Raw genomic sequence first — 13,467 nt, forward strand, 5'->3', positions numbered from 1 at the left:
TAATGTAATGCTGTTGAGTGTCTTGTATAATATTTTGGGGTTTCATGAATGTGTTGACAAAAGTTTGCAGATTTTTTTTTTCATGTATTTTATTGTTCATTTCAGTGTTAAGTGCTTGTTATGTTCTAAGAGATAAGTGGGTGGCATGTCTGAGTGTGTTTGAGTGCATTTCATATGGTTATGCTGAATGTGCACAGCAGTGTCTATGTCTGTGATTGGTGTACTGCTCAATGTCTCAAAGTGCTGTATGTGTATGTTGGTGTATATGTGTCCATGCCCAAAAACCCAATAGTTCCATCATCACACTTCTCTGGACCCCCTTGAAAGTCATACAATGCCTCATACTACAACTCGTCACACCACATATCCCCCTTGCCAAATCACAACATGGTTTTAGACCACTACACTCCACAATCTTCTGATAGATCTTACACAAAGATTTTTTGACAATATCAATTCAGATAGGCAAATTGGGAAAAATTATACATGGAAGAGACAAAAGTGGAAGAGAAATAGATCTTGATGGATATCAATAATGAAGGAGTGAATAGGTATGTACATAGACAGAAACAAGAGAGGGTGTACATTAAATGCTATTTCAACAGAAGATGCAGTGAGGCGAAAGATAGAAGAGACAAAGCTTGGAAAAGATAGAGAAAAGATAAAAAACCTGGAAAATGGCAAATGAACAATAGAAATAAGTATGTAAAAGTGCAAAGAGAGGAAAAAAGGAACTATGAAAAAAACATTATAAAAAAAAATGCAAGGAGCAACTCAAACTATTCTATAGATATGTGAATGGTAAACTTAAAAATAAACAGGAAATTGTGAAACTATGCCAAGGAAATACAGAATACACAGAATATCAAGAAATAGCCTAAGTCATCAATAATCACTTCAAGTCAGTTTTCACTAGATAGAAGGTATTTTGGGACGATGTAAGTGAAGTGTGATCTCCCCATGAGCAAAATAATAACAAAAAGAAATAATGGAGCAATTAACAAACCTTGATGTTTAGAAATCACATGGCCTGGACGGAATTGCAAATTGGATACGAAAAGAATGCAAAGATGAACTAATGGTTGCTCACTTAAGGAAGGAAAAATTTGGTATTCCAAAAGACTGAAAAAATGCCAAGATTGTACCAATATATAAAGGAGGAAACAAGGAAGAACCAACTAACTATAGACCGGTCTCACTAACAAGCACTGCAGCCAAAATTTGTGAGAAAATGATCAAGAATAGGTATATGAGTAAAACACCTGGAAGAAAATAATATAATACACCCAAGACAATTTAGGTTCAGACACAGAAGATCATGTACCACAAATTTAATCTGTTTTTACTTAAGACTAATAGATATAATACAATAAAGGGATGGATGGGCTGATTGTGCTTTCTTGGACTTAAAAAAGCCTTTGACAACTATCTAATAAACTGGCAAAACATAGGGGGGATACAAGGCAACCTGCTAAATTGGATGGAGGATTTCCTGAATGGTAGAAAGATGAGAGTAGTACTCAGAGAAAAATATTCAGGTTGGAAGGAGGTGATTAGTGGAGTTTTGCAAGGATCTGTATTGGCTCCAATAATGTTCACTATTTATGTGAATGACATGGACAATGTGCAATGTTACATGAGTTTCTTCGCAGATGATGCTAAATTGTTGTACATACATACATACATACATATACCAAGGCTTTTTCCCCCTTCCAAGGGAGGTAGCCACAAAAGGAAAGGCATAAAAACACTCCCACCCATTTCATCCCTAAATACACTCCACACTCCTCCCACCCTTCCTCTCATCTGAGCACCTCCTGGATGACGGGTCATCCCTGCACCCTGCCCACCGCCCTGGGTCAGAAGCAGTGTCGCAAGACACAGTACATCCACAGCAAGGCCGCTTCATTTAATCGGCGACCCCCCCTCTCCGTCCCCCTTTGCATATAAGGAGAGGACGGGGAGAAATCCCTTCGGGCTGCGTCAAAATTTACTCACACATACTACCCCACCCCCCACCCCCCCGCCTATTCCTCCTCATGCAGTCACAACATCATCCATATACAACCATTCTCCACTCACCTCTGTCTTCCGTCCTCTCCCTTCCTTCCTCAACAGACATTCCCCTCTTCCCCAAAGCCCCCTTCACCCCATCCATCCACCTCATCCTAGGACGTCCCCTCATGTTCACTCCCTCCACATCTGCCTTCCATACCTCTTTTACTAGTCTTTCTTCACTCATTCTTTCCATGTGTCCAAACCATCCTAATATTCTTTCATCAACCCTCTCTCCCAAATCCTTTTTCACCCCTGTTCTCCTCCTCACCTCCTCATTTCTCACTCTATCTAGCCTAGTAACCCCCACCATACTTCTCAGACACCTCATCTCAAACACATTCAAACTCCTTCTCTCTTCTTCTCTTATGTTCCACGTTTCTGCCCCATACAGTGCTGTTGGCACAATCACTCCTTCATACAGTCTCCTCTTCGCATCCATTCCCAAATGTCTATTTCTCATTACACTCTTTAAACCACCAAGGCATTTACTCGCTTCTCTCAATCTACATTCTACCTCCACCTTCACTCCACCTTTTCCTGCTACACTTGCACCCAAGTATCTAAAACTATCCACTTCCTCCAGTCGCTCTCCCTTAATGTTCACTTCCAGTCTACTGCCACTTTCACCCCTTGTACATCTCATCACCTTACTTTTACCCACATTTATCTTTAGCTTTCTTCTATCACATACTCTCCCAAACTCTGCCACCAGCTTCCTCAATCCCTCCTCTGACCCTGCCACAAGAGCAGTGTCGTCCGCAAACAACAGCTGGCTCACCTCCCACTTTTCTCCATTTTCTTTAACCATCTCCAATCCCTGACTCACTACCCTAGCATTCACCTCTCGCACCACCCCATCCATGTATAAGTTGAACAGCCAGGGCGACATAACGCATCCTTGACGAAGTCCCACCTTTACTTCAAACCACTCACTCTCTCCATTTCCAATCCTAACACATGCTCTACTACTCACATAAAAACTCTTGACAGCTCCCAAAAGCTTTTCTCCTATCCCATAAATCTGCATAACCTCCCACAGTGCCTTTCTGTCTACCCTATCATAAGCCTTTTCCAGATCCATAAAAGCCCAAAAAACATCCTTCCCCTTTCCTATAGCTTTCTCACATATCTGTCTTACCACAAAGATCTGATCTACACAACCTCTACCCGTCCTAAATCCACACTGTTCCTCACCAATTACTCCTTCTGTTCCTCTCCTAATCCTCTCAATTAAGATTCTCCCATAAGCCTTCCCTACTACACTCAACAGGCTAATCCCTCTGAAATTACTACATTCACACTTGTCCCCTTTTCCCTTGTAAAGAGGAACTATACAGGCACTACTCCAGTCCTCCGGTACTTTACCCTCTCTCCAGCAAACATTAAATAATCTCACCAACCAGTCCACCATCACTGAACCTCCCTTTTTCAGACATTCTGCATGACATCCATCCAGACCAGGTGCCTTACCTGCTTTCATCATCTTTACAACTGCCTTCACCTCATCCTTCCTTATTTCTCCTCCGTTCTCCTCACTCATCACTCTCATTTTCTTCGTATTTCCCACTGCAGCTATCTTTCCTTCCCTATCTTCCTTCACATTTAGCAACTCCCTAAAATATTCTGCCCATCTTCCCCTCACTGCCATCTCTTCCATTATCAACTCTCCATCTGTACCTTTTACCTTTTCTTCCCTACTTGATTCGCCTCCTCTTCCTCTCTTAATTTCTTTCCAAAACATCTTTTTATTACTTTCAAAATTTTCTGTCATACTCCTACCCCATTTCACATCTGCTCTCCTCTTTACCTCCTTTACCTTTTGCTTTACTTCTCTTTTCTTTTCTTTGTACCTCTCATATGACTCCCCTGTCCTCTTTCGTAACCAATCTGTGAATGCTCGCTTCTTCTCTTCTACAACCTTCTTTGTTTCCTCATCCCACCATTCACTACCCTTTCTTCTATTTCCCCCTGTCCTTCTTGTTCCACACACCATCCTTGCACACTTTAAGACTCCCTCCTTGAACCATCCCCATTCCTCCTCCACACCCATCTCTGCTCTATCCTTTACTCCCTCCCACTCCTCCTTCAGCTTCCTTTCGTACTCCTTCTCCTTTTCCTTTTCATTCAAGGAGTTCACTCTAAGAACCTCCCTACCTTTTGTCCCTTTCCTCCTTCTCCATCTATCCTCCACTCTCAACTTACCTTCCACCAAAAAATGATCTGATATTCCCCCACCAAAACAGATTGTGAATCACTACAGGGAGACCTGAACAAAGTTTGGAAATGGAGTCAGAAATTGGAAGTAGACTTCAACATTACGAAGTGTAGCACAATGGTGTTTGGAAAAAGTAAAAATTGAATATAAGGACAATATAAAATTGGAACTAAGGAGGTAAAGAATGTGGGATCTGAAAAAGATTTGGGAGTACGCATAATTCTCTCAAACGACTTGTCCTATGATAAACAAGTAAACAAAATTGTCACAGAATCCTATAACTTGATATGATCAATAAAAGTGGCATATACCTATTTGGCAAAGAAATCATTTTAAAAATATTATATATATATATATATATATATATATATATATATATATATATATATATATATATGTATATATATATATGCATACATACATTCACACACCAATGGCTGTTCTCCACTTACAAGGGAGGTAGCCAAAAAACAAAAGCATAAAATCCATTTCCCACCTATTCCATCCCCAATACACTCCACTCCCCTCCACCCTCTACCCTCATTCCTATCTTGGCACCTCCTGGATGACAGGTCATCCCTGCATCTTGTCCACCGCCCTGGGTCAGAGGCAGTGATGCAAAACACAGCATATCCACAGCAAGGCTACATCATTAAATTGGCGACTCCCCTCCTCTGTTCCTCCATGCAGAAAAGGAGAAGATGGGGGAGAAATCCCTTCAGGCTGCATCAAAATTTTTCTCACACATACTACCTCATCCCCCATCCCCCACCCATTTCACCTCATGCAATCACAACATCATCCATATACAACCATTTTCCATTCATCCCTGTCTTCAGTCCTTCCTCAACAGACATTCCCCTCTTCCCCAAAGCCCCTTTTACCCCATTCATCCATCTCATCCTAGGTCGCCCCCTCATGTTCACTCCCTCCACATCTGCCTTCCATACCTCTTTTATAGTCTTTCTTCACTAATTTTTTCCATGTGTCCAAACTATCCCAATACTCTTTCATCTACCCTATCTCCCAACTCCCTTACCACCCCTGTTCTCCTCCTCACCTCATTTCTCACTCTATCCAACCTAGTAACCCCTATCATACTTCTTAGACACCTCATCTCAAACACAGTCGGTCATAAGCAGTCGAGGAGAACAGAAGTGTAAACAGCTGCTCCGGGTTCACCCTGAGTTTCACTACGATTAGCGCTTTAACGGATCACCAGGAAAAACGCCTTTTTGGTATTGCGGAGAGTATCAATATGTATTCGTGGGACCGCCAGGGTTGTATCCAATTCAGTTCTTAAATGAGTGAATTGTTAATACAAAAATGGAAAACAACAAAGAAGGAAGAATCAATAAGCCAACAAAAAGAGGTCTAGACGAATCCAGGATTGAGTCTCCATTGGGGGTCTGAACAACACCCCCAAAGCGACCAGCAGGAACATAATTAATGAATATTTCTCGGGATTTAGGAGGCAAGGGAAAACAAGAAAGAAGGAAGAATCAATAAGCCAACAAAAAGAGGTCTAGACGAATCCAGGATTGAGTCTCCATTGGGGGTCTGAACGACACCCCCAAAGCAACCAGCAGGTACCTAAATGATGAATATTTCTCAGGATTTAGGAGGCAAGGGGAAACACTGGAGAAAACCTTGGACATTGAGAGAGATTTCAGAATTAGCAGAGCAATACAAAACAGAGAAATTAACAACTTAGCTGACGAAGTGATTGATTTAAGATTAGACTATAAAGCTCTGCAACTAAAAGTAACCAACATACGAACAATGAACAAGGTAATACTAAGGGAATTAAATGAACTAAAAAGTGAACTAAGTGCGATAAAAAGAGAAAATGAAAGAAAAGAAAATGAGGTTAAGACAGCAAATGATGATCTGAAAAAAGAGGTAAAAGAACAGTTGAAAGCAGTAACAGAAAAAATGAAAGAATCAATGAGACTGACCTAAACGAAATAAAAATGTGGAAAAAGGAATGCAAAAGTAAAAAACTATCATTCACAGAAATAGTACAGCAGCAAGTAAAAGAGAATGCAAAGGAAACAGTGATCAAGGTAATCAAAAAGAAGGAAAATTTGGTGAGAGGCACAGTAGACAAAAAGAAATGTATTGTGGTTTATGGTATAAATGAAAAACACAATGTACACAAATACCAAATGGAAAAGGAAGAGAAAGAAATTGCGAAGGAGATTCTAAAAGCGGTCAAAGAAGAAGGTCAAAGTCTAGATACAGAAATCGACGATGTATACAGAATGGGTACATACTCAAAAGAAAAGAATCACTGACCAATGGGAATCAAACTAAGAACACAAATGATAGCAGAAGTACCATCAAAAGCGGCAAAACAAGCAGACGGCGAAAAATACAAAAATGTTTGGATAAAAAAGGAAATGAATCCCGAGGAATTAGAGAAAGATAGGGAACTGAGAAGTGAGGGTAAGGAAAAAAATGAGAAAAGAACGGAGACAAGAAAAAATAGTTTTTTTGGAGAGTGCTAGATCTGAGACTGAGAAAATGGTACATCAGAAAAATGGAAACTTAAACCCAAAAACAGAAGAGAAGAAAAATCAAAAGTGGCATATACAAATATGAACGGTATGATATCAGGATTAAACGAATTGAATAACTACCTATCAACAGAGAAATCTGACATAATGGGAATTGCAGACAAAACTGAAAGGTCCAATACAATCAAGTATGGTGGGACAACGATTATACAACATTTGGTCGAAAAACAGGGGGGAGGAGTCATGATATTGACTAAACAGAACCTAAATGTAATAAAGGCAACAGAAGGAAAAGATAATGTGGAATTAATCACAGTAAGGTCGAAAACAGCAATATGAAAAGTAGAAGGTTTATAGTTGTTTATGTGCCACCAAAAACTAAGACCTGGACTGACACCAAACACTCAAAATTACTAGAAGATACAAAGAATGAATTGAGATGCTGAAACACGGAGAAACACAAAGGAAATAAATTGGGAAGAATTGAGTATGGGAGGTGGAGACAAACTCTACGGAAATGTCCTACTGGATATGATCATAGATTATACATTAACGCAATGGCTTAATGAAAATACTAGATTTAGACAAAATGAAGAATCATCGAGACTAGATTTGTTATTCACCTCTGAACCAGAAATAGTAGGGGAAATGAATTATAAAACACAAATTGGATGGATAGCACTATCATTGCAACCAGACGTAAGATACATATATATAAACATCACCTGGGGTATGGGATACCCCACCTCACCACTGGAGGGTTAAGGGAGCATCGCCAGCAATCATTCGAAAAATTCTGGTACATGAGCGAATTTTAGGTAAACATTTCAAAAGAATCTCTATGATGGTGGCAACACTCATACAAAGTTATACAGCTGTATTTCGTTTCTATTTTATACAGAATAAAATAGATAAAATATTGGCACCCTCTGGCAACCCCATTGCATAAAGAAAATATTCTGTATACTGAAATAGCATAAACATTCCTACAGCATTTCGTTTTTTGCTACATAATTGTGTTTATGGAGATATTTAGCAACTCCTCCCACCACCATACACCACAAAGACAGTGGACAGGGCACCAGTAGTCTTGAAAAGGTCAAAGTAAGGTGACATCACTCCTGGCATTCTCACTGTATGCAACAATTTTTATTATTTGCCCTGTATTGTTGCTATGATCATGGAAAAATTAACATTAAACAAGAGAGTGAAGCAGCAGAATATAGAGAGATCCCATGAGTGCCTGAAATAGAAACAAGAAGGAAAAAGAAAGAGGAGAAAAGCAGCACAGCTGCACCCAGCACTCCACAAGCATCTACTACCCATGCCCACCTTAAACCTCCTCCACCCATGCCACACCACTCACCCTTACCTCACACTTCATCAGCAAAGAGGAAATTTGAAATTTGCTATACATCACAACCATCAAACAAATGGTCGCAAAAAATGGTTGTGATAAATTAAATCCCCCGTCCTGTTCCTGTAAATTTATGTTTTTGTTCTCTCTGTTTTAATATCTTTGGTTGTTCTTTATGAATTTTTGTAATTTTTGTTTCATTTGAAAGAAAAAATCATGTTCTTTATATTCTACAGTAAAAAAATAAAATATTTTTTTTTTATTAAACCTGAATTTTGCAGCATTTTTTAATTATTCAGAGAAACAAGTTAATAAAAAATCAAAGATATTCAAGAGAATTTGTTCCCCAGACTCTTAAGCTTTCATTTCATACCAAGCTGAATGATGTGGAAGGATTTTCCATTAAGTAATCAGAGGTGAGGAGGAGAACAGGGGTGGAAAGGGAGCTGGGAGATGGGGTTGATAAAAGAGTATTAGGATGGTTTAGACACATGCAAAGAATGAGTGAAGAAAGATTAGTAAAAGAGGTGTGGAAGGTAGAGGTGGAAGGAGTGAATATGAGGGAGCATCCTAGGATGAGATGGGTGGATGGGGTGAAAGGGGCATTACAAAAGAGAGGAATGTCTGGGGAGGAAGGATGGGAGAGGACAGAAGATAGAGGTGAATGGAGAGGGGTTGTGTATAGATGAGGATGTGATGCATGAGGGGGAGTGGGTGGGGGATGGGGGGCGAGGAAGTGTGTGTGAGAAGAAATTTGACGCAGGCCGAAGGGATTTCTCCCTGTCTTCTCCTTTTCTGCATGGGGGGACGGAGAGGGGGGTCGCCGAATTTATGAAGTGGCCTTGCTGTGGATGTGCTGTGTCTTGCGACACTGCCTCTGACCCAGGGCAGTGGACAGGATGCAGGGATGACCCGTCATCCAGGAGGTGCCAAGATAAGAGGGAGGGAGGGAGGGAGGAGGGTGGAGGGGAGTGGAATATATAGGAAATGAAATGGGTGGGAGTGGTTTCTATGCCTTTTTCTTTTTGGCTACCCCCCATGTCGGGGGAAAAAGCCTTTGGTATAAGTATGTAATTAGAGCTTCACTAGAGCTCACTATATCTTCACTAAATATTCACTATGCTTTATATATACATGAGAGGAACACAATACCCTGAGGAATTATACACTAATGTAAGGGGTATTCATACCTAAGTTCATTAAATACATATTTGAAAATTTAATTTCACCTACTCTATAAAGCGATGCAACACTCCCTTAAATGAAACGCCACTAATAATGGAAGGAATTGTGGTATCAAGATGCTGTTTTCACAGAAAACTCAGCAGATTTCAGGGGTAATTAAAGTATAAAAAACAAATTTCAAGGTTTGGGTAAAAAAAAAAAATTTTTTTTTACTTACGTCTCCCCTTAATGTGTGTGGTACAGACGAGTATAAAAGGGAAGAGATAGGTAGTATGTTTGTGAGAAGGAAGACTGATAAGTCAACGTTACTTGAAACTAAGTCAAAAGGGAGGGGTGATTTTGAGTTTGGGAGTGTGGTAGGTAGTGTTGAGAGTAATGAGGAGGCAAGGGAATGAAAGGAGTGGCTCTGCTGGTAAGTGATGAGATGGAATAATGCATGGTGGTGAGGAGAGAGGTATCTTCAAGGCTGTAGGTGATGGTGAAACTGGGATGAAAGATGTATTTACCTGGGTGTATTATACGGGAAGGGAGTTATGCTCATGGTGACCCGTCTTTGTATTTTTCAGCATCAAGTTTTTTCTTAAAATCTTAAATAGTATTTGCACACACTGTTTCTTTATCTAAGTTATTCCAGATATCCCGCACTCTGTGTGGGAAGCTTTTTTTTCAGATCTCTTCTATAGTTACCCTTTTTGAGTTTCTTTTCATGACCTCTTGTCTTTCCATTGTCATTTCTTAGTAAATCATTCCTATCAAGGATTTCCATTCCTTTCATGATTCTATAGTCAGTGGATCACCACTTTCTTTTCTCTGCTCCAGTGTTGGGTTTCTGTTGGTGCATATGGACTTAGTAGTGAGAAGAGTGTAGAGGGAAGGGAGGCTTTTTGGATAGATTTAAACAAGTGCTTAGAGAGTGTTGGGCTACATGCGCTAAACTAAAAAATTCACTCGAAAAAAAAAAATTTACCATTTTTTTTACAGTCAGTTCAAACGTAAAATCGAAAAAACGTAAAACAAATGAACGTAAGTAGAGGGTGTCTGTATTTTCAAAGAAAAGAATAAATATGACACCTGACTGTGATCCGATCTTTAGTGGGGGATGAGGGAAGTAAACTACCTAGCATCAGCATTAGCAAAGAAGTCAAGCAGTAGCCAAACAGATTGATAGACTTAACTAACCACTTTGAAAATCAAAGGTACCTAATTTTACTGCAGTATGGTAAGGACGAAGTGAAGGCAGTTGTTAAGATGATGAGAGCAGGTAAGGCATCTGGTCTGGATGGATTCCATGCAGAATGTCTAAAAAAAGGAGGTAGAGTAATGGTGGACTGGCTGGTGAGGTTATTTAATATTTGCTGGAGAGAGGGTAGAGTGACGAAGGACTGGAGGAGTGCCTGTATAGTTCCACTTTACAAGGGAAAAGGGGACAAGTGTGAGTGTAGTAGTTTCAGAGGGATTAGCTTGTTAAGTGAAGTTAGGAAGGCTTGTGGGAGGATCTCGAGAGGATTAGGAGAGGAACAGAGGGAGTAATTGGTGAGGAACAGTGTGGATTTAGGACAGGTAGAAGTCACGTAGATCAGATTTTTGTGGTAAGACAGATATGTGAGAAAGCTATAGGAAAAGGTAAGGATGTTTTTGGGCTTTTATAGATCTGGAAAAGGCTTATGACAGGGTAGACAGGAAGTCACTGTGGGAGGTTTTGCAGATATATGGGATAGAAGGAAAGCTACTAGGAGCTGTCAAGAGTTTTTACGAGAGTAGCAGAGCATGTGTCAGGATTAGAAATGTAGAGAGGGAGTGGTTTGAGGTAAAGGTGGGACTTTGTCAGGGATGTGTTATGTCGCCCTGGCTGTTCAACTTATAAATTGATGGGGTGGTGCGAGAAGTAAATGCAAGGGTGGTGGGACAAGGATTGAAGATGTTTAATGAAAATGGAGAAAAGTGGGAGGTGAGCCAGCTGTTGTTTGCGGACAACACTCCGCGTGTAGCAGGATCAAAGGAGGGATTGGTGACAAAGTTGGTGACAGAGTTTGGGAGAGTGTGTGAAATAAGAAAGTTGAAGATAAATGTGGGTAAAAGTAAGGTGAGGAGATGTACAAGGGGTGAAAGTGGTAGCAGACTGGAAGTGAGCATTAAGGGAGAGCGACTGGAGGAAGTGGATAGTTTTAGATACTTGGGTGCGAATGTGGCAGGAAAGGGTGGAGTGGTGGAGGTAAAATGTAGATTGAGAGAAGTGGCCTTGCTGTGGATGTGCTGTGTCTTATGACACTACTTCTGACCCAGGGCAGTGGACAAGATGCAGGTATGACCCGTCATCCAGGAGGTGCCAAGATGTGAGGGAGGGGAGAGGGGAGTGGAGTGTATTAGGGATGGAATGGGAGGGAGTGGTTTTTATGCCTTTGTTTTTTGGCTACCTCCCTTGTAAGGGGGAAAAAAACCTTTGGTATATGTGTGTATGTTTTTAGTACTTCCCAGAGTCAATAATAGCTAAATAAATTACAGAAAAACTGTTTCATTTTTTATTTATTACAATTTGAAATTACTAATCCTATCCTCAAATTGTCATCTGCTTCAGCCATTCTTGTAAAACCTACCCATGGCACCATCTACTCCACAGTGACATTATGAATTGTGTTCATCATTCATGCATTGTCATTGTATTTGATGAATGGTGATCATGTCGAGTGACACGGGCTATTTAATATAAATTTCAGGATTTAAGAAAATGAAGAAAGAACTACTCAGGAAAATAAATGATTGGGAAGAAAAGAGGTGGAGAATAAAAATATATTAATGGCATATAGAACTCACGCAGAAAGGCAGAAGAAAGCTTACAATAACTGCCCAGCTACAATGATATTGTTCATGTACATAACATACATAGGGAGTTAAGTGATGGGGATAGATTTTCTTACAATATTACTAAATGGCCTTTTGAAAATCCATGTGAACAAGTTGTATAGACACGGTAAAGGAAACATGGACTGGGGGTGAAGCTTTTATTTTCCTTTGAGAAAGTCGATAGACGAAACGTCAGGAATAAAAGCTTCACCTCCAGTCCATGTTTCCTTTACCGTGTCTATACAAATGGCCTTTTGTTTTTAAAGAATATGCAAAATAAATGATAGATATTGTTTTTGGAAATTTTTATTAAAATGATTAGATAAGCTTAGAAAAATAAAACTGCCCTGGGTCAGTAGCAGTGATGTAAAACACAGCACATCCACAGCAAGGCCGCTTCATTAAATTGGCAACCCCCCTCTCTGTTCCCTCATGCAGAAAAGGAGAAGACTGGGAGAAATCCCTTCGGGCTGCATCAAATTTTTCTCATACATGCTACCTCACCCCCCCATACCCCCACTCATTCCACCTCATGCATCACAACATCATCCATATAGAGACGCTCCTCTACTTACGTTAATTCGTTTTACGTTTTTTCGATTTTACGTTTGAACTGACTAAAAAAAAATTGTAAAAAAAAATTTGAGTGAATTTTTTAGTTTAGCGCGCTCTCCGTAGTTCAAACGATACTTAAGCATGATGCTGCGTCCATTGTTTACATTGCACAAACGACAGACTGAAAGTGCCTTGCCTCATCCTCTTCCTCCCGTCCCCCTCCACCATCTTAATTTATGCTGCTTGAATTTAATTTATTTGAAATTAATGTTATTATTTTACAATGTTATGTGTATACAGTAACTAATGATTTAGGGGTGTTTTGTAAGATACGGTAATAGAATTTACGGATGTATTGTACAGTAACAACTTACGTTCATTTTCAACTTACGTTCGGCCGTTCGGAACGTAACTAAAACGTAAGTTGAGGAGCGTCTGTACAACCATTCTCCATTCTCCTGTCTTCTGTCCTCTCCCGTCCTTCCTCAACAGACATTCCCCTCTTCCCCAAAGCCCCCTTCACCCCATCCATCCATCTCATCCTAGGTCACCCCTTCATGTTCACTCCCACCACATCTGCCTGCCATACCTCTTTTACTAGTCTTTCTTCACTCATTCTTTCCATGTGTCCAAACCATCCCAATACTCTTCCATCCACCCTATCTCCCAACTCCATTACCACCCCTGTTCTCCTCCTCACCTCCTCATTTCTCACACTATCTAGCCTAGTAACCCCT

At 40.2% G+C, this 13,467-nt stretch overlaps 1 protein-coding gene across 4 annotated transcripts in view; it reads right to left on the reverse strand.

Annotated features, from left to right (window-relative positions):
- Window positions 1–13,467, reverse strand: part of LOC143039845 (cysteine-rich hydrophobic domain-containing protein 2-like) — a 143,405-nt gene that overhangs the window by 81,912 nt on the left and 48,026 nt on the right. The window contains exon 4 of one of the 4 annotated variants that reach the window (XM_076210099.1): window positions 10,526–10,633. The exons of the other annotated variants lie outside the window; for them this stretch is intronic. Within the exon in view, the coding sequence (XP_076066214.1) occupies window positions 10,541–10,633 (93 nt within the window). The 3' untranslated portion in view covers window positions 10,526–10,540. Of the gene's footprint in view, window positions 1–10,525; window positions 10,634–13,467 lie in introns of those variants that run through there. 4 annotated transcript variants of the gene reach the window in all.

Source organism: Oratosquilla oratoria, chromosome 27 (assembly GCF_046742065.1).
Source record: "Oratosquilla oratoria isolate Oo_2021 chromosome 27, ASM4674206v1, whole genome shotgun sequence".
NCBI lineage: Eukaryota > Metazoa > Arthropoda > Malacostraca > Stomatopoda > Squillidae > Oratosquilla > Oratosquilla oratoria.